A 22275-nucleotide genomic window follows, 5' to 3' on the forward strand; every position below is an offset into this window, starting at 1 on the left:
GGTGAAAAGATCATCCATCATCCGTGGGATCTCTGCTTTCCTTTCCCTCCTTGGATCTCTGCTATTTTGGGGGCTGCTGGGTGGGAGGAGCAGCGACCCAAGCAAGTCCTGCCTGCCAGAGTGGACTGCCCACCTCTGGGCAAACCCTCGGAGAGAGACCCTGTGGAAGTAACACCAGTAGAAACAGTGATTGCTCATTCCTTTGTGGGACACTTTGTCCATGTGTTGATGCATTATTAACTAAGCAGATAAATAGCCCTTTCTCTCCTTTGCTGGGTGCATCAGCTGCTGGGTGAGTTGCAGAAAGCCCAGGATGAGAAACAGTCGGCTCAGGCAGAAACTGCAAGCAGGAATTTCTGAAGTATTCCTATGGGCTTTCCTAAGAAATGGCTTGCTTTCCCATGGACCGATGGAAACAGGCGAGCACTCCGTCACATAATGTTCCCTCTCTAGGAAAACATTTGGTAGTAGTTTAAAAAAGAAAGCTTTATAGAGCTTAAATAATGCCAAAGATGAATTTGGTGAAGACTGATGCTGTACATACTTTACTTGCAAGGATTTGGAATTTCCAGTGCTGCTTTGGAGTTGCTAGCAGTAGGTCCTGGGCTTGCCAGTCATATTCAGGTTTTTTTGCACCACCTCTTTTATTTTAATCACATTCTTATTATAACACTCTTAAGCACGTGGCTAAATAGTAAAGCTTTTGTGTTCAATTCATCTGTATCAACAAGGTCATGTCACTTGTAATCCTAAAGGTAAAGAAACCTGATAATTGCAGGAACAGCTTCAGTTTCATTTGGTTTTTTAAGTAATTCATGTCAGTGTTTTGTATTCTGGTTTGTAATTACTCAAGGGTCATGTAGCCTGGTTTACATCTAAATAAATAAGGAATAATAAATTTATTTTTAATGAAAACTAAATTTTTTAAGGGTTTAAAGACAGTCTTAAAGAAAATACAAAATTCAGTGAAGCGTGTCATTCCATACAGTGGGAGTGATCTCTGTCAGCATTAATCTGGCTAAAACAGGCTAAATTATTCTTGTTGTCTGTATTGGGTTTTGTACAGGGTAAATAAATCAATATCTTTGCTGATTCACAATCAGCCTGAATGCATCTTAATGGTAACTGGAAGGCGTAAAATGTCTCACTGGCCTATGATGACTGCTTACTCCTAACACCACTTAGAAAAAGGAATGGTTTTCCTGGACAGCCATGTAGTGATGCATGCTGGAGTAACTGGGTGGGCTCAGGTGCCGCTGACAGGCAAACAGGCATTTCCTCTGGTGTCCTTTGAAACCCTAATATGTGTGCTGAAGCTAATGAATGAATATTGTTAGGTCATGTGGCAGTATAGTGCTGCAATGCACTGGCAGGAAGGAGATGGGATCTGGTATTTTTTCTGTTGGTCCTTGCTTTCCAATTCAAGGGATGCTCATCCAACTCCAGCTAAAGCAGTTCTGGCACATAAAAGTTCAAGTTGGCATTTTGTTTTAGCCTACAGACAACAAAGATATATTTTATGATTGCTTGAAATGCCAGTTCTGAATGAGATAGTTAGAAAGGGACATGCTGCAAACAAAGTCACAGGGACTTGTGGATAGCTAAAAAAATTTTTTTAATGCAACAGCTGAGCAGGTGTCAATGAAAATCAGAAATCTATTGTTCAAGCTACTGTCTTTCATTTTATACCTGGAGCTGAAACAAGAATGGTCTTTCTGGTGTTTGTCTGTACTGCTCTTTTAACAAAGAGGCTCTGATCTATGCCCAGCCCTCTTTAAGCACCACGATAATGCAGTCATTCATTATTAACAGAGAGCAGAGGATTAGTGGAGGCCTCAAATACATAAGGAACAAGCAAGTGGGGAAATGAAGGTATCAATTATGTATCTGCCATGTTGATGATGCTCTTACAGAGTACTTGTTTTCCCCTAATGGAAGAATCCCCTGGGAGAGCAAAGCATATTCCCAGTGCCTTCTCTGACAACAAGATGATGTCTCCTCAACTGAAGCTTCAACAAGCCCTTTTCTTTAGCCCTTTTCCCTCCCAGGAGTACTTGATGCTCTGGTTAGTCCTGGGCTGGTGCCTGGACCTAAAAGGAGAGTGCTGCTGGCTCTCCCACAGGGAGGTGGGATCCTGGTTTCCAACCCGACCTCCACAAGTGACAAGCACCTGCCCCCTGGGGCACTCTGTGAACAGGGCAGGCTCCAGCCCAGCATCCCAGTGCAATGAGCAGAAGGGCAGCACCTTTCTAATTTGCAATCTGTTCCAACTCAAATTTTTTGATTACCAGCACCTCACTTCTGTAAACACTGATTCCATGGAAAAACTGAAGTAAAAAAAATGTATGGATACAGCCTCACACCTTCATGAAGATGGTACTACAATTCCACTGGGTTTTACTATAGTGGTTACAGTGCCATCACCTTGCTTGATGGAATTACTGTTTTTGATTGTGTAGGAAAGGGACCATACTGGTTTTTAAAGTAGAACTGAATCCCATCACAGTTTGCACAGACCTGTCTTTTGGTGTGAGCATGCCCCTGAGTGTCAAAGTTTAAATTGGCAAAAGAAGGGCAGCTGGGTGACAAATATGTCGGCTTGTGCCTGATTTTCCCCACCTTGGCCCTAGTAAAGAACAAGATACAGGGACTAAAACAGCTGTTTGCTGTGTGGCTGGGGATGAAGAGGGTAATGAAACATGATGCAGAATAAAAGTCAGCTGCAACTTGGCAACTCCCATTTCCTCATAGCAAAGAAGATGACTTAGACTGTATTCAGAATTATGATATTATACTTACAGAATTATATGAATGATTTTTACAGGTGTGGTTTTAGAGTTGGCAAATTGGTATTTTGACTAAGAAGACTGTGTTTAATCACTAATAGGTTGTTCTGAGTATTTTGGAGTTTTACTATTATTGTTTATTCAGGCTGGTATCTAGCAACAAAGACAAGCATTTTAAAGGCAGCTAAAAACTGAACTTAAAAATAAACACAGTTCTCTCTACAAAGACAGCAGAGCTAAAAGCCTGTACAAATATTTTCAATGACAGCAACAATCAGAAATTTGTTGGTTGGGTTTTAGAAGTGTTCTTGACCTCCCTGGCAGGGTTCTGAGGTCAGCAAGGTCATAGAAAGAGACTATTTACTTTAAGATTGACTTGCACACATTTGGACAAGTGCAATATGCTGTTTCCTGTACTAGAAAAAAGGGTGTCGAAGTGGTGCCAGTATAGAAGAAAATGTTGCTCTTGAAAGGCAGCACAATGAGCTCTGGGCTGTCCTGTCCCAGGCATTTAATTACATGACTGATCAAATTACTCCTAAGGTTTTGGGTACATAAATGTTCTTTGTAGATCAGGAACTCCTTGTCATAGTACTTAGGGGTGGGGAAGCATTGGGATGGAAGCCCACAAAACCAAACCTGCTTTCAGATATATAAACATGTTAATTGTGAAAGATTTGGTTAAAGTTAGTAATAATAAAGGGGAAAACACGTGTAATATTCATACACAACTGTGTTTGGCAAGGGCTCTGGATGGTTTGGAATGAGTTGGAGTGGGTTCCCCACCTTTTTCCCGCTGAAAAGGAAAACAGCTGATGATGTCAGCACTTCAGGTGGTCATTGCTTCAGCACTGGATGTGTTAAAGGCATCAGAGCATCTCTCGCACCTGCTGGCAGTGAGCTCAGGTGATCACTTCCTGGCAGAAGTCTTCCTTCTCTTCACAGACTTTTCTCTCCTTTACCCCTGTTCTGTTCCTGCCCTAGCTCAGTGGTACACATTCCAGCTCCACTGTAGGAGCTGACTCAGTTTTAGAAGCCCAGAGAAAAGGCTATTTTTCTTTTGTCTCGGTGCAGTGATAACGTGCAGCCTTACAAATGGTCACCAGCATGGTTGGTGGTTCAGCTAAGGTGTCTGTTGTGGTGGTGCAAAAACACAGGCTGAGATTACTGGAAGCCCACTTGTGTGAGCAGCATCTCTGTAAGGATGCTACTCCGCTTTCAGTGGTGATGGCTTCTGGGGACACAGCCAGAGATCTGCAGGGAAATGCCTCTGTCTTCCCAGGTATATCGGAGGCATGGCTGAAAGGCATCAGCAGCTGAGTCCTTTAGCCAGTGATGCAGAGCAGGTGAGCTGTTAGCAGAGTAAAGCCCTCCTTTGGGATCATGTACAACCTCCGGAGGGGCCAGGCAGCTGAGATCTGTAACAACCTCAGGCTTGCTTAGGGATGGAGAGGAGCTATAAGCAGGCAGAGTAAGTCTGGCCATGCTTTGACTGTTCTGCTAGGTTTTTTGACTCAGAGTGGACAGCGAGTAGCTAGAGCCATCTGAGGGTGTGCTGGTTCACTCTCTGAAGGCAAACAGGGTCCTGAGAGAGTCCTAGATAACCATCTAGACCTGCCCAGGAGTGACCAGCCTGGTGGTAGAGGGGATGCTTGGCAGACTTTGCACCAGATAACAATCTTTGCCTTTGCCTCGCATCCTTCAGGTTTCTTTTTCCCAGATTCCTGTGGACTGTGTTTCTCATCTTGTCAGGTTTCTGGAAATGCCGGGGTGGGATGTTCCAGTAGGGCAGTGACAAGGCATACCTATTGCCTCACCTTTCCTGTCAGTGAGCCAGCACTGGGGATCCTCCTCCACCTTCCCTTGCCGCAGCAGGTGCTGCTGCTGCTCAAACCAGAGATCCAGGGGCTCCTGGCCTGTTTGGGGCAGATGGAGAGTAACTTGCTGCTAGCTGCAGAAGTGGAAACCAGGGCCAAAGGCTTCCCTGTGACACTCCTCACCCAGTTTTATCTCAGCATCAGTATAACACGCCTATTAACTACTGCAAAGGTAGTTTCTTTTAAGTCTTCTTCATCACCACACAGTAGAGGGGCCATGTGCTTCAGTTTATTCTCACACTTCTAGCCAATATCTGCCGGGGAGATTTACCATTTGCCTGCAGCTAAAAAGATTTGTTGTAAACTTAATATAGTTATTTTTCTCCCCCAGATTAAGGCTATGCCAAGAAAAGTCAATAAGGAAGTATTTCCAATTTTGCAGTTCTGGTTTTCAGATGTGACATTTTAAAAATATCAATACAGAATTTAATAAGATGAGTACATGCAGCTTACTTTTAGGTAAAATTACAAAATTATCCAAACAATATTTAAACTATAAATAGAAATATATACTGTCATACTCCAAGGAGAGTTATCCCTTAATATTCAGTCACAAGCAGCATTAATTTTCAATTAACAGCTCAGTTGTTCAAAGTAATTTGGTTGCTCTTTTAGGTACACTGCTTTCAGTTGTTGTTTTTTCTGTCCTCCCACATCTCTGTTATTGTGCCTGGATTTTTTTCCCCCATTTTTGTGGAGGAGTTGCTTTGACCTTTGATATGATGTTTCATATATCTGGAAAATGTAACTGTCTGGAAACTTTCCATTTGTTGCTATTTTCTCAAGTATTGAGGTTGAGGAAAAAAGAATAAGCAGCCTGCATTAAAGCTATGATCCCTTTCCTTCTGGCTGGAGCTGTGTCCAGGGTGAGAGAGAGAGGAGGTAGCAAGAAGATTTTCGGCCAGATTGCTTTCAAACCTGTATAACAGGATGGCTGAGCATTTGCTTGCTCCTTCTCCAGGAAGCTGGAAGTATGGAAGTTAAACAGTTTATTGAAGAGGAGGAAGAAGTTGTGTAGCTGTTCTAATAAGGACTGCATGTTGCCAACATGTAAATAATTAATTTACAAACACATGTTTGTGAGCATATTGCAAGCATAGGTCAGATCTTTATTTTTTTCCAGACCTTAAGAGAATCCCTGATGTGTTTTGACATAAGAAACAGTTGAGAAGAGAGGTGGTGTGATTGTAGAGGTCTGACTGCAGTGCTCAATGCACTGTTGAACACACCCAGCTCAGATGCCAGTGTAGATGGAGCAGATGAGCTCTGAACCATGAGGTTCCTGCATGGGAAGTGTAATTTAGTGAGGCTGGGTAGCCCTGGCTAGCTGTGTTGCCTGTGGTATTTCCAGTGTCTCTACAGAGTGCCCTACAATCATAACTTTGCCTTTTTTCTGTAGAATTAACCCAGTGGGAATGGAAACTATACTGTGAAGTAACACTGAAGCTGGATGTTACAAGTGTGTTATCCACATTTGGGATGCATGAGCAAGAGACAATTTGTGGTAACTAATGTGATAGCCTGTAACCTGACAAACCAACCAACAGCACTTAAGTTGAGGTGGTTATTGTGACCAGGAAAAAAAAAAAAACCAACACTTTTTTGTGCTTTACCCCAGTGATGCAGCAAGCACATCTCAAGACCTAAAGTTAACCCTGTTTTATGTCCTGTTTATGTCCTGTCTTGTGTAATTAGTAGGAAGCCAAGGTCAGGTCCCCTCCTTGCTTGCTGGGGATCAGCGTCTTGTAGGACTAGGGCATCCAACCTAAGAGACAGAAAGCTAAATAAGCTTTTCCAGGCCCTCAGCCAGTTAATCCCAGGTACAGAGGTAAGAAAGTGAGAACTAAAACAAATACATCATTGTTTGTAACTCTGGTCATATTCCTTCTCTGCACACTGCAGAACAGAACAGTGTGGCTGAGCATCCCTCTGAGCCACATGGCTCTTTGTCTGAAATGTGGAGCCCTGAGCATCCATGCTATGGCGTCCAGGGAAGCACAGGCTTCCCTCTTTTCCTTTGAAGTACCTGTGCTTTTTGCAGAGCTTAGGTAGGGGCTCATCACAGGCAGAACAGAATATGGCCTTTTGAGCTGAATTTTCCACTCTTGCAGTGTTTGACTTTCTGCAGCAAGGCACCATTTTCCTTGTGGAGCAGTGGGAATTGCAGGGTTCATACTTGAAGCCCTTTCTGGACTTTGGTAGTGCTGATCTAAGTGTGATTCCAACGACTCCAAAGGCATTTTTGTGTGTGTCCTTGCAGAAACCTGGAGGTATTCAGGCAGTCATCTCTGTTCCTGCTGTGGTTATCCTAGGAGGATTCCCTTTGGCTGTTTTGGGACAGCAGCCAGCATCCCTATGAAGTAGCCTTTACCCAGCCTGTTTAGCTCATTGCCAGCGGGAGGTCCAATTAACATTTGGCAATATTGGCAGTTCCATATGGAAACTACCACTCTACTGCCTACATTTGAACTTCAGCTTTTTCCTTTCATTTAATTAAAACACAGTCAAGTCAATTAGCTCATGACAGAGTTTCTCCAAAGTTAAACTCCAGATGTATGGCAAGGCAAAAGCATGCAGATGCCAATTCATTGTGCTGCCTGGAGGTAGATTATATCTCTCCCATTTGCCAGTTTATCCACCAGGGATTAGCTGCATTTTTCCCTTCCAAGTAGATTAAAAAAAAAAAAACCAAAACAACAAAAAATGAAACAACAACAAAAACCCCACAAAACAAAAATGTGAGGGGAAAAACCCCATTTTTCCATCTGGTTCAGGTGAGGAAAAATAATAATTTGAGATACTTATTGAAAATGACATTTATAGTGTCAGAATGACTTCTGATTTTTAATGACTATGTCAAACCTTTTACCATGCAGTGTCTTGAAATTTGCCAGTAAGCTCAAGGAATAAGGAGCTGATACTCTATAGCAAGTTGATGACTTACTGGTAATTGGGGATAATAGGCAGCTGCAAAAACATGTTCATTTTGCTGGCATAAAAACCATGATTTCCAACTCTGTGCCCTCTGGCAAGGTGGTACAGAAAATCATATTGTTGTCAGAAGAGGTTCTGAGGTCTCAATAAACCAAGATGACTTTTGCAGCACATCCCTCCGAGGCAGCAGGGTGCAGTGAGAGGAAGAGAAAAAAATAACTGTTCTAGCTAACTGGTAGTTATTAAGCACAGAAATTGTATCCAAATCCATATGTAAGGTAAATCTGAACTAGGGCCAAGGCATCTTCTGCTGCATTTCTCAACTCATTCATGGTTAGATGTAGCAATACCCTGAGTCACCTGTACTCTGATAGGATGAAAAAGTTTTCCTCACATGCTTTAAGAGTGATGTAGTGATACCATGGCAATACTGCAAGAGAACTATTGCTAGTGAAAGTATTAGGCACCAGTGCTACCTTAGTGCCTTGATATCAGTGGAGCACTTGATTCTGTGCCTTTTCCCCTCTTGGTTGTGTTGTCCAGCAATAGGAGGAGGACTTTTCCTTCATCTTGCTACTCTTAAGCTTGTTATATGACAAGGATCCAGAGCAGAGTTGCAGTGCAGGTGGGTGAGCCTTGGCTGGTGTGGGTGGGAGAAGGGATTGCAGCATGAAAGGTGCAGCACGGTGGGGAAAGAAGAGAACTTGATGCTCTGGTGGTACCATCTTGTGCTTAACAGCCCTGATGTGAGGAAGAAACCCTTAAATGTATATACCAGTGCTCCAGCAGGATTAGATTGGATCAGTTGTGTAGAAAGGTGCTGGTGAGGGGACTGCAGGTTAGGTTCTTCTACTGGCTTTTTATTTTCACTGCCAAGAGAAAAATACACAGAAGTAAAAATACAGAACATTTAATGTCATAAATATAGTCCTCTTTGTTTTGATCGTGAATTTCTTTAAGTCAAAGTTTTTAACAAATGGTCTTGCTGCATTCCAGATCAAAAGGCCTGGAACCAGAAGAAACACAGCTGTTTACTTCACAGGAATTGATATTAGACTTGCTTGAAAGGATCTGATGGATCATTCTTTTGTTGCATTTTGCTTTTATAAAGTTAGTTTTAAGTTCTTATCTGCAGAAAGTGTTAGTGTGTGCCAGTGCTGACGTCTTAGTGTTGAAGTGTATCATGCCCTGGGAAAACTGTGATGAGTTCACACGCCTGCCTTGGCCACACAGCATCTCTGGAGATCACACACAGCAGTAAAGTGTTTCCTCGGCAGCTACAGAGATCAGTGCTGTTTATTTCAAGTAGCCTTCCTGGGATAAGACATGTTCAGGCATTTCCATCTCTAAGCATTTATAGGAAAGTCAGGGTCATCTACAGACTGATCTAATCTTCTCTGGCTGCCCACAAGCTTGAGGAGAGGCTGTCCTTTTTGTACCTTTCATCTAATTCACAGCCCATGTGGCACAATTTGGCTTTGCAGTGTCTCCGCTAGCCTTGTTGTTGGCCTCTTGCAGCAAGATCTCCTCGTTGTGTGATATCGACATGCAGGATTCATGTCCTCACTTGTTGTCCTTCTTGCATACCCAGCTGATCCCACAGCTGGAAAATCTTCACCTAGGGCAAAGGACTGGGATATGATAACGTAAACTGTGCAGGTACTATGGCTTAAAGTCCTAGTGTCAAACTTATTATTGATGTTTATTGAGTTTATTGAAGACTCACTGGCGTTTTGAAGATGGTGGGAAGAAGGCAGGACTTCAAGACACTAAATAAAAAAATAACACAAGTCAGCAAGTTCCTCTAAACCTCAGAAAGCTAAGATGTTTCTTTTCCCCCTCAGTGAATATATATAATGTTCATAATGATAATAGAAGGTAGGTAAGTTCACTGAGGTGAAAACCACAGTGCTTTATTCTTAAGTAGTACATGACCTAAAAAGCAAATAGTGTACATCTAAAGCATCAGTTTCCTGTGGAGTGTTTCAAAGAAAAGGAGTAAGAACTTTTGTAAAGATCTTTCCATAAATGCTCTGAAATATCATTGCTGAAATCATGTGGGTTTTTCTAAATAGTTTATTAATTGGTAAAATGTGCTAGCTTGTGAATATGTATGTATACACATAATATATATGCTTTTGAATATAAATAAGTTCTTTTACATAGACATATTACTTTATCTTAGATTATTTCTAAAGTTAGTCTGTGATATCTGGCTATGCTTGTTCCTTCTTTTCAGATACATGTTTCAAATGAGGGAATTGGTACAAGGTCCATGGATTAGTAAATTCCCAATTATGAACACTTGTTGAACTCACTAGATAAATCAACTCTTCTTTTATTGTCAGAAGGAATTACTGCTGACATCTGTTTTCGAAAGATTCCATCTTTCTAAATAGAATTATTGTCCATGAATTTCAAGTTTTAGCTCTGCTGAAGCAGACAGGTTTCTGTAGCTAGGATGACTATCATTATTTTGGAGTTACAAGTTTTCAGCAGAGGGCAGAACAGGGACTGATGTCAATAGTATTTCTCTGTGGTGAGCTATTGGAGCCCTAATCCTCCTCCATTTCTGCTGGTAGGCACAGGATGAAAAAATCTAGATGAGTTTTTTGTGGAAGGGGTCTTCTGCAATAGATTGGACTCCATGACTCAGGAGGAGTTGAAAAGATCAGTGTTCTACTCTTTATAAGACCATGCTGTCTATCACCAGGATGCAGGCTCTTCACACCAGTAGCCCAGCCTTTCTGAGCCACTGGGGACAAGAACATGGGTTTTGTCCTGCTGCCTCAAGGGTGGGTAGCCTCTCACTCCACCGAACTGAGAGACAGCTTGTGCCAGTGAGATAATGCTTGGCTCCTGTCCCAGGACAGAACTCTACAGCCAGCAGATCCCGGTCTCTTCTCTTCCCCACTTCACTTGGATTTGCTAGTGTTGATTTCCCAGAGAAACCATGTGTTTCTGCATCCCCTAGCACCATGGGAATCTCAGCTGGGAGGGACTCAGGAGGTTACTCAGAGCAGGACTATTCCTGACAGTAGGTGAGGTCAGCCTCAGAAGGAGCTTTGGAGGTTTGTCTGGCTGAGCCTTCAAAGCCTCCCAGGACCTGTTCCAGTGCTGCACTACCCACCTCCTGGTGGTGTTTTCCTTACCTCTTACCTGGCTTTTCCTGGCTGCAAAATGTGGCCCTCATTCCTTCTTATGTCAGATGGAATTCCAAAGATAAATTTTGCTCTCTTGTCTTTTCAAGTACCCTCCAAGTAAATGTAATTCTCCCTTAGACCCACAGTTTCCAGCAGAGGCTTCTGTATTCCATAGGGAACTGCACTCCATAGGCAGTGCCTGTAAGCCCAGACAAAAGTGCAAATCCTAATTTCAGGCAAGACACCCCTGAAGGGCTGTTTCTGCTTCCCTATGCCTCTGCAGAGCTGCTTGCTACCTTTGGTGATCTTCTCATCCCCCAGCTCACTCCTGGCTTCTTAGGGTATGTTGGGGGGTAGCTGCTTCATTTCAAGGGAGTATCATTTTAAATCTCTCTAAGGTTCACCTTTTTCTGTAGGGCACACAGGTGAGGAAGTTGGGATTTTGTACTCCTGCAAGGGGTAGACATAGCCAAGTCCTTTCCAAAATCTTTGCTTTTTACATTTAAAGTCCATTTGCATGCCATCTTATCTCCGTGGTATGGACCAGAAAATACCCAAAGCAAACAAATAAAAGCTTTAAACTCTATTTTATATCTGAATAACCATGATTTATCCTGGAGAAGTTTTCTATCTGTCAGGCAATACAGAATATCTTGAATTTTATGGCATAACTTGCTCAGATTTCTTTGTTTAAACGCTATCATTTTCATACCAATTTATCTCTAGTTTTAACTTCATAGACTTCAATGAAGTTATACAATGAATCTTTCTTCACAGTACTTTATTTCAAATAATTGGAAACAAAGCTTCTAGGATTCTGTTTGCATTATATCAGCTTTCTCACAGAAAAGTTTTGGGGTTTTTTTAGCATCCTGGATCAATCTAAAGCCCAAGGCAAATATAGGACTCATTAAATGCCATTTGTCTGAGAAACAGAATAATAAGATAGCACCATGATGTTATGTGGCTGAATATGTATCTTTTTAGCAGCTAGGACACAAGACCAGGATTCAGGAAGCCATTTGGCAAACATAAAATTAAGCACTTAACAATACTGTGCCTCATATTTTTCATCTGTAAAATGGGGACATGGATATTTCTTTCTTTGAATGGCATTTCTGATTTAATGATCTATGATTATTGTTACTACTGTTCAGAGTGGCATCAACTCTGTTCCGAATTGGTTATAATTAGAATGTTTAGATGAATGAAAGCAATTGCAGAGCCTATATGCCACAAACAGTTAAGACCATGATTAATTTTGTGTCTCTAAGTAATTGCAGTTACTTCATTGCTCATATGAGTAAAATTCAGCACATTGGAAGTGTTTGCAGGACTACAAATGGAAGGCCTTAAGAAACCTTAATTCTTAAATAGAAATGAATAATAGTAGATTTCTCAGGGTGGCTTATTTTAACTGTATTCTACAGCATGTTGTGGGATGAGTGTTAATTCAGTTCACAAAACTCAAAGTTTGGCCATTGGTGCTAAATATTGGTTTTTATATCATTCAATGTTTTTGCAGAAGAGAAAATAAATCCTTCTTTAAATTTTGGCTCCAGTTCAAAAGTTTGTTAAATATGCTTTGCTAATAAGAAGCCTGACTCATGGCAGGCTGTGCTGTGAAGGACTGATTACCAGGAATATCAAACAGACCTGTTCCCATTCCACTGCCAGAACAGTGACCTTTAGAGTTTGTTTAAGAAAGGGTTAATTTTACCCAAAAGAAATAGCTAATGTTTTCACATTGCAAGGGTTTTGTTTTCTATGTGATGATAGCTAGTCATTCAACTTTACCAAGGATAAGGAAAACGTCATCCAAACATATGGCTGAAAGAAATTCTCCTGTAGCAATGGCAAACCACCGGACTGTGCAAATATGCCAGAGGAGCATCATGAGAAGCAAGTTCTGGACAGCTGCAGATGAGGTGCTGAGAAACAGTGAAATGCAGGGCTGCCTTCTGAAACAGGAAAAATGCACGTGGATGCACACACAGCCTGCTGCCATCTGATAGTGGAGGAGTTTAGCTGTTGGGGTACTATTTTGTTTTCCATCCTTCAGTTATTTTTACTTCTTTTCTTTATACAGTTGATGGTTTGGACAAGGCTTCAATTGCTAACTCAGATGGACCAGCCCCAGGGTCCCAAACTCCCCCCTTCAAGAGGAAGGGCAAACTCTCCAACATTGGCAAGATCTTTAAACCTTGGAAATGGCGGAAGAAGAAGACCAGTGACAAATTCAGAGAAACATCAGCAGGTATGTCTGTGGCCCTTGGGTGGTAAGTAGTAGGAAACACTGGGATGGTTTTGCAGGGTAATATTTGAAAAGCTCTGAACTTGTTAGATGGCAGGGATTATTTAGCACGGTATTTGATGTATAGGCAAAAAGTTTGATCTTTGGCAAGGAAAAACCTAACCTTGTTCAGCTTCTGTCTTGAATCTATCACCAAAAATACACAGCTGATTTGTTTACTATACATATCCTCAAATATATTGGAAAATCTCTTTGTCCTCCTGACAGTCAGTGACTTGGATTATGAAACAAACCTTGCCTTCATGGGGACAGAAGTTTGGGGGAGAAGCAGATGTAGCCCAGCAGAAGAACGAGGATCAGCTCTGCAACCCCTGCCTTCATAGAGGCTGCTCTGCCCCTTCACTCCCCCACTGACAAGGATGGAAGGATGGTCTGAAATAAAATGCTGTGATTGAATTATATTCTGTCTGACAAAGAGTTGAAGGCTGGGATTTAGTTAGCCAAACATAGTTGTTTGGGGCCACTTGAGATGCTCTGGGGTGTCCTTGCTGCTCCCCCAGAAGGTTTGATACCATATTTGTCATCCCCGTGCAGACATCTCCAAAAACCTAGGGCATCTGAAGTGACTGTAAGCATCCACGTTTAGGAAACTGAATGCCACCCTGCATATATGTGTGTGTGTCTGTGTCACTGCTCTAGCCAGACTTTATCTACAAAAATCCCAAATTTCTGGTTTGGGATTCAAACATTTGATTCTGGTTTCCTAAACTTGAATCTAATTAGAGTCCAGTGAGCTTCTGTGAGCTCATTGCCACAGCGCAAGCCCTCTGTCTGCTGTCTTTCAAGACTGTAGGCAGTAAAACCACCACGAGTCTCCTAAAGTTTTTCAGTCGGCTCTCCTGAACTCTTAGAAGTACACTGCTTGACATTTAAACCCATAGCAACCCCTGACAGTTACAGCAAGGAGCTCTATGGTTTGACAGTGAAACTTCTAGAACAAACTTTATTTACACAGAAGGCAAAAAAGAAACCGTTTTCTCCAGTATCTTCATTGCTCCAGATGCCAGCTGAAGTTTTAAGCAGATTTCTGAGATCTTCAAATCCTTCTGTCTCTCATTTTTTTCCTTTTTTTTTTTTGTTCATTTTGCCACATAACCTGCAATAACCCTCGCACAATTTCTTCTACTACTGCAATCAAAAAAAATACCCTCAGTCTGATATCTCCTTCATTGCTTCCTATTTCCTTCAGTCTTCCCAGTACTTTTATCATATTGCTAAAGCAAAGTTATTTCTCGTTAAAGACTCCTGAATGTTCTGCAGCTTCTCCTGGACAGGTATGTGATTTTATATGCAATGACTTCTTCAGAGGAATGACCATTCATAAGCTGTGTATACAGAGATTTTCTAAACTTTCACAACCTATTAGCATTTATTAGCATAAATTGTTACGCCATTAAATAACAACACATGTATTATTTTTCAGTTATTTTTTTTTAAATGAATATCTGGTAAATTCCTGTTAAATGTAGTATTTCTTGCATTGTACTATCTTTCGAGGGCCTGAATCCAGTCTTACAAGCATGACACATCAATTCTTATAATACCAAGGCAAAGCATGTGATCGTATTTCTTTTAAAATAGGAGGAAATTAAGCCCAAAGAAATTAAGGTCAACATTTTCAAAAGTGCCTCCTTAGATACTCACTTCTACTTAATTTCCTGGTCTTGTTTATGATGTTGTGGTCCCTCAAGATACTAATTTGCTTTTAAACTGTGCATGGGATCACTTATGTTTGTGTATGTGCCTCATATGAGGCTGGAATTTGAAATGAAAAGTCATGTGGATTGCATTCATCCTGCCTTAGATGGTAATTTCAGGGATGAATAAAAATAGTATTCCCTGTATTTTTTGAGGAAATAGACCCAGGACCAATGGAGACTGAGAAGATGCATTTACGTGGCAAGTTGCCCCTTGTTGCTCACTTACTGACACAGCAGAAGAAACTTGCTTATCTAATTTGAGAAGGAAATGGGAAGACATCCATTCAAAATAAAAATCCTACAGGATATCCTCTTCCTCACACTACTCAATCAGAGATGTATATACATTACCAAGTGGGGGCTGTGTGTGTGCCTGCCCTTTACATGCAGGAAGCCCATTTCCTGGCCTGGGACCATGGGAAGAGCATGACGATGCTCATTTATTGCCAGTTCTCTTAACAGGGCTACAGCGTGGTAAATCCCCGTGCAGCTGAAGACAGGGTTTCTTCTAAGACAGAATGTGAGCTCTTGGAAGGAACTCTCTCTGCTTCCTCTGGGTTTTCAATAGGCTTTTTGAGACAGGTTCTTGCTACGGCCTTGCTAGGACATGTACCATGGAGTGCTTTTTGTCTTAGGAGCAACTGGAAGATGTTCATAAACAGCAAATACCACAAACATCAAAAAAGGATGGATGTTTAGATGTCAGTATCTGTGCCGGTGTGGGAATGATGGTTGGAATTTTTTCCTTTAGCAACATATTTTCCACGCTCTGTCTTGGAAAGTCTATTCTTTGGGCACTGGCTGTATGCTTTTGGCTAGAGGACTTTCAAAAGCAAGTAAAAACAAACATAAAATGGCATAATCTCAAGGGTTTCTCTCCTCTGCAATGTTTTGCTGCAAAGGAAAAGGCAGCAGTTTGTGTCTTGGCACAAAGTAGATGCCACTTCAAAGCTTCACTGCAAAAGTATATACAAAGAGGGACCAGAGGGCAATTTTAGCTCTTACTAGGTCAGAGAAAAATTAATAATCTGAATTCTCTCAAGCTTCTCTTAGAAGAACAAAACTAAATACTGGAGAATATCCAGAATCTCACTTCAAGTCAGAGAATGGGTTTTAAGACTGCCTGAGGTTTGCAGCTGCTGAGCATCACTAAGCAGTCTCTTTTGAGGGGAAGGAGAGAGAGAGAGAAGCTGCTTGTTGAGGTAAACTATTCCCATTATTAGTGTTGCTATTATTTGTATTGGGCAAAAAAGCAAATGTTTGTGAAGGGGAGTAAGATTTACTTGAGTAAATGAGAGCTCCATACAATACAATAAATTCACATCCTTTCTGATGGTTACACCTGAAGTCAGAGCAAGCTCTGCTTTTGACTGCAGCAGGGGAAGGATTTTGACCTGACATTTTCTGATTCTTCAGGAGCATGAGACTGGAGACTGCCTGCCTGCCTCACCTCAGCCTTCTTCAGTGGGCAAGGACTCATAACTAGTTACCCTCAGGACTGATCTCTTTGTAATCAACCTCAATACATACATGTACACAGATGGAGAAATTGTTCTTTCCACTATCTCATTGCTTAAAGTTATAAAGAGTGTTTTGGTGTTCATGCTGAAATTTTATCTATATTCACAGCTTTATATATACACAGATATATCTACATATATACATATATATATATATATATATGACAGACATGTTGAGATATATGTATTCACATATATAGGTATATATACATTACCATATACACATATTGCAGAAAAGATTTGTACTGATAGCATCAACTGGTCACTCAGCCTAATTGCACAGTCAAGTTAAGAGTCTCAAACCAGTCAGCTAAGCCAATTACTTTTGACTACTGTTATGTTTCAGTAAGCTCTCCTAAAATGATAGAGTTACAAAGTCAAGTATTCAGAAGTCAGGAGATGTTTGAATGATGGTGCTGCGTGACTAGGTGGTACAAAATACTTGACTGTGTAAATGTGAAATATATTGCATAATTTAAAGTCTGCAGTAAACCATAAATTATTATGATGAGTCCACACTGACTAAACAGCACCCAGTAAAAGTTCCTAAGCTGACAGGCTACTCATTCCCCTCATACAAGGTAACATATTTTTGCCACTTTAATTTAAATTAAGATTCTTCCTTTTTCTTTGTAGGAATTAAAACTATGATACTAGTAGTGAATACTAGCTTGATTTCTAATGTTCTTTCCATGGGCCAAATAATATTTTAAATAAATTATCTTTTCAAGCTGAATTAATTGAGCTTAATCAGTTTAAAGAAAAACACCACTCATGGCTAGCATTTTAGAATATAGAGAACTGGGGCTTAAGCTTCTTATCTGTTCAAAAATTTTCTAATCTGTGAAAAGGAGATAGTTATGTCTCAGGGATGTTATGAAACCTGTGTAATTTATAAAATGCTTTGAGGTTTTTAGTAGAAGTGTAAGGGGTTCATGTATTTTAATGACAGTTGGCATTTCCCATGATAATTAATTCAATACAGTTGTTAATTCAATGTTGTAGAACTGAAAAAATATATCATCCTGAAAACTAGAGAGAGACATTGATGGGGGGAGGTCTCACTCAATGTTCTTAAACTTGATGGAAAAGGCATTATTGTTTTCAAGTGGCATTGGATTGTCCCACAGGTATGTAAGAGATCATCTCATTTCACTGTCCCCAAGAAAACAAATGTAAAAAGGAAGCAGAGAGAAAAGAGTGGGAATTAAATAATATTTGTAATGCCAAAATAGTAAAAAATAATATTTATGTTGCCAGCAACAAAACAAGTATAAAGTGTGTGCGTAAGGTGTTCATCCTTCAGGGCTGTGTAAAAGGAGATTTCACCCTGCTTACGAACGTACCTGCTTTCTAGAAAGACCAAGACACTCCATCCATGCCTGCCCACGTAGTCCTCTGTCTTCATGACCCCCCATCTCTTTTAAAATAGTCTTTGCGGGACTGAGTGTTCCCCTACATTAAAAACTCTTTGCAAGCCTAGGGCGCGCTCCCTGTGCCAATGTGTGACACAGTTGCAGGGCACATACTTTAAAAAATACAGGGGAGAAACTGGAAGAGCTTGTGAGTAATTAGGTTTGGAACCCAAGGCAGTCTAACTTGATCAGAGTTCAGGCTACCACACTCTCCCCAAGGAGGCTGGCTGATGTTGAGAGTCTGCAGCCACACTCATGGGTTCCTTTATGTTGTCAAATATGATTTGAATCCTGCAGAGGTTTGACCTTTAATGAACAGATCCCACAAAGTATCTGAGTATATAGACACAGACCTAATGCCAGCTTACATGTTTTTGAGCCAGTAGTGTTTGCATTTCTGAACTCTTGATCTCACAGGCATGAGTAACTTAAACTGGACTGGTCAAAATGTTTACTGCCTCCAGCTGTTCTGCCAGGAGTTGGTGCTATTTTGATGGGGAAATGCATGCTATGTTGAGCAGTTGCTGAGTCCCTGCACTTTGCAGTGTGAGAAACAAACCTGGGACTGTAAATCTGAGAAGTACAGAATCGGATGGACTTTTTACAAGAGCGTGTAATGACAGAACAAGGGAAAGTGGCTTTAAACTGGAAGAGGGCAGGTTTAGATTAGATGTTAGGAAGAAATTCTTTGAGGGTGGTGAGGGACTGAACACGTGGCCCAGAGTTTTTGTGGATGCCCCATCCCTGTAGGCATTCAAGACCAGATTGGATGGTTCTTTAAGAAACTTGGGTGAGTGGACAGTGTCCCTACCCATGGCAGAGGGGTTGGAATGAGGCAGTTTAAGGTCCCTTTCAGCTGAAACCCAAATTCTTTCATTCTGTTCAACCATTCCCTTCCCTGATGGAGACTACCTGCTGCTGGGAAAGGTGTTTTGCTACGCATGAAGGGCGCAGCTTTCTCAGAAGAGCCAAACTGCCTCTCTCTGTGCCTTCATAGGAGCCTGTCACTTCACTCTATGGCTGAGTCACTCCAACTGGGCAGGCACAAGTGAGATTAAACACTGCAAGAGGTATTATCAATCTGCATACAGCAATTAGACTGACCCTAGAGAGTGTTTGAATTAGTTGATGAGACAAATAGCCCTATCCCAAAGCATTAAGAGGACGAAGTCCAGCACAGCTGAAGCTTCACCGCATGCCCTCAGCTTGAGGTCCAAACATTACATGGATTTTGATGTCCATATGTAAACAGAATCAGGATGGGAGACTACCTTTTCCTAACAGGGGAGATGGAATTTTACAAGTGATGCCCACATTTTGTGGACATTATGCACCATGGTCCCGTAGATCATTACAATAATCTCCCATATCACTGCATTGGTTTGGGGATGGGGTGCAGTGTGGAGCTATTCTGTTTTGGCATCTGTAAATGCTTTTCCCTATAAGTTATTCAGCATTTTTCCCATGGGAAATAAACATAATAATTAGAATGCTTTGTGTCACAGTCTTGGGGGTTTTGTGTATGCTGCTTTTTTTTTTAACCTAAACCAGGAGGGTGCATTATTTTCCATGAAAGCCAACCAGCATCGATCGATGAGGATGTTACTTCCTTTTAGAACACAACATTCTGGCTTCTGTCAAAGGTTGTTTTTGTTGGTGGTGGTTTTTTTTCCTTTAAACAGTTTGCACATCCCAAAGGCTACTCCGTGAGTTGCTTGCTATGAGCAGGATTTGTCTCTCCCTGCTCAAAACCTCAACAAATCAGATGGAGGTATCTCCAGCTGAGCTAGTCAGTTTAGTTAGTGGGAAAGAGGTATTTTTACATGTTAAATTCCTGTGCTAGGATGAATTCAATTTCACCCTGAAAGTACCTTTTTCCATTGGCCATAAAAGAAGCCTCAAGGAGACTTGCTCAGCATATTGGGTCATATGAGTCCCCACCTTCTGTGCCTGAAGTTGCAGGAGAATATTTTCAGAGACTGTGCATGAAAACCCAGACGACTTCTCCTGCAGAATCAGAGTAAAAAAGATTTCACTTTCTACAAAATAAAAAATCGTTCTCTACATTTTTTTTGCAAGCATCAGCGGTATGAGAATAAATCTATTCTTAACTGTGCTTTTTCTTTAGTGTTGGAAAGGAAGATTTCGACAAGACAAAGCAGAGAGGAGCTGATAAGAAGGGGAGTGCTGAAGGAAATGCCTGAGCAAGGTGATAACACATTAACTAGAATTTAGCTACTAAGTACTAGACATGTATGATAAAGCCACTGTGGCATTGTTTTCATGTAGTATAAATAGGTATGAGGAGACAATCTGAGAAGTGTGAGAGGTAATTTGGGCCAGCTTACAAATGAAGATGAGTCAAGAGATTTGTGGTCTGTAACTGCTTCTGTCATAGGTGCCTCAGATGACTTCTGGTCATATCCTGAAGTATTTTAATGCTCCCTGTAAATAATGTGATGACTGTGGCTCCTACTTAACTGTTTGCCAGAATTTTTTTGAATTAGTGATGAATCTATTTTTGAGTCAAGGTCTGCTGTCTAAATGTCTGCTAGAGTATAAAATGAGAAATTTTGGCTGAAAAATTAGGGAACCCAGAATTGGAACCCAGAAAAATCAACATAATCCATTTCAGGTATCAAAAAGTACCAATGCTGGGATCATATGGATCCCACTGCTATCACATAGGCTACAATCACAAATGGCACCAGCATAAAGCTGTAGGGAAGAAATCACTTGTTTCAAAATGCTCTAAGGTTTAGTAACTGGCATTAGTCAGAATTTGCATTTTGAAAAGCCTCAGTAAGCCAAGGTTAATACCTCTACGCTACATCCAGTTATGTTTCTAGTGGTATTCTCTCTAATATTCTTTATCTTCTATAAATCTAGATCAAGTAAAAGTCATGTGGGCAAAATAATTTTCTGTAGCTTAAAATCAAACCATTGGTCATTTTATCAAGGAGTCTAAGAACTCCATGTTTTCCAAAAATAATTTTCTCCTATAAATTGTGGTTTTCTATGTGATCTGAAGAATCAGGAAGTATCATTGTGTTTGGTTTGTATCATACACATAGATACTTAGAAGTAAAGGGCTTGTTTGTTGATTTGTGACGTCACTTGTCTGTACAGAGTTTGGCTAATTATCAGACTATGACTTTCAGCATAGCTGGCTTCTGCACTTGTCTCTGCCACTGTCATTGTCTTAAAACAAGACATGTAAACTCTCCATACCTCAGTTTGCCCATCTGTGAATTTGTTGTGGGTTTTGCCATGTGTTTTACTGGGGACCTGCGTGACCTTGTCCTTCGAAGGTTGTAAATTGCATTTACAGCTGGGACAGTTAATGAAAAGTGTTAACTTCTCAGGTTGGTTACAGTCTGAACATAAATATTATCATTTGTGATAAAAGTGTGAATACTTTGTTCATCAGTGTCCTTGATCCTCTCTTCCATCCTTAAAAGGGAATGGGACTTTAGATTCCTTACAGGGATTGAGGAAAGTGAGAAAAGGATATAAACGTGAACAATTTTCTCTTCTTCCTTCCATATCAGTCTGGTCTGAGTTATCTCCATCATATTTTGCTTCATGTTTGATGAAAATTATAATTTTTAAGGACATTTTGAAAGAATATGGGGTTGGTTTGAAGGTGCTAAAAATGGAGAGGTAGGAAAGAGTTTAGGAGTGTGAAGGTAGTTAGAAGGAATGGCTATGGAGATGAAAGCTAAAAGAGGAAATTACATGGAGTCTTGAAATGTGAGAGGTAAGAAATGTGAAGAAGTGATGGTGTTTCACATGGAGTGAAGAAGAATGAAGTGAAAAGTGGTAAGTGCCACTTGGAGGCAGGAGGTGTTTGCAGAAGCAAGACATGAATAAGAGGTGGCAGTGTCACATGTGGAGGCGGAGAGGACAAAGTCAATTTAAGGACTCCTGGAAGAGAAGCTGAAGAAACTGAATGTTGCAGTAAGGTAAGTGCAAGTGTCAGCTGTAGCAAATTAGACAAGGTTAGGAAGGCAGAACGAATTTTTTACAAATCAAGTTGATGTTATTGTGTGGAAAATAATGAAACAGTCACCTTAGTGGGAGCCCCCAAGGTGGTAGGACAGAGGCTGCATAATTGAAACCAGGGAAGTGCCAAACATCCGGGTCTAATAACACACAGCAAGAAGAGAATTGCCACAGTTAGTAAAGAATCAACGGGAGAAATTAAAAGAGATGCCATGTAGATTGGCTTATATTTTGGATTGACAGCAAAAGAATCCTGCAGAAAGAAATTACCAGGGAAGAAAATCAGCAGCACCTGTAAAGTGCATGGAACAGAGAGAGCTGTAAGGCAGCAAGAGTGGCACTTTTCAGGAATATAGAGACAAATAGAGAAGAGAGAGAAGTTTTTTTTCAGGATCAAAAAAACTCTCAAGCTGAGCTAGTCTGGCTAAGTGAGTAAAGTATCATCAGAGCTGAGAAAGAATTTTACTTGCAGAATTTAATAATGGTATGATATGCAATACAGGAAGACTTCATCTTGATTCGTAAGACTGGATGATGTCTTTGTGACATTTTTATTTAGTAAATGGGCACATATATTCTGA

General features: G+C 40.9%; 1 protein-coding gene across 4 annotated transcripts in view; it reads left to right on the plus strand.

The window, feature by feature from the left end:
• The window catches only part of PHACTR2 (phosphatase and actin regulator 2), a 77655-nt gene that overhangs the window by 15126 nt on the left and 40254 nt on the right, over positions 1-22275 (plus strand). For all 4 annotated transcript variants that reach the window (XM_069010553.1, XM_069010554.1, XM_069010556.1 and 1 more), the window contains exons 2-3: positions 12830-12997; positions 19818-19898. In XM_069010553.1, the coding sequence (XP_068866654.1) occupies positions 12830-12997; positions 19818-19898 (249 nt within the window). The remainder of the gene's footprint in view (positions 1-12829; positions 12998-19817; positions 19899-22275) is intronic.

Source organism: Aphelocoma coerulescens, chromosome 3 (genome assembly GCF_041296385.1).
Source record: "Aphelocoma coerulescens isolate FSJ_1873_10779 chromosome 3, UR_Acoe_1.0, whole genome shotgun sequence".
Classification (NCBI taxonomy): domain Eukaryota; kingdom Metazoa; phylum Chordata; class Aves; order Passeriformes; family Corvidae; genus Aphelocoma; species Aphelocoma coerulescens.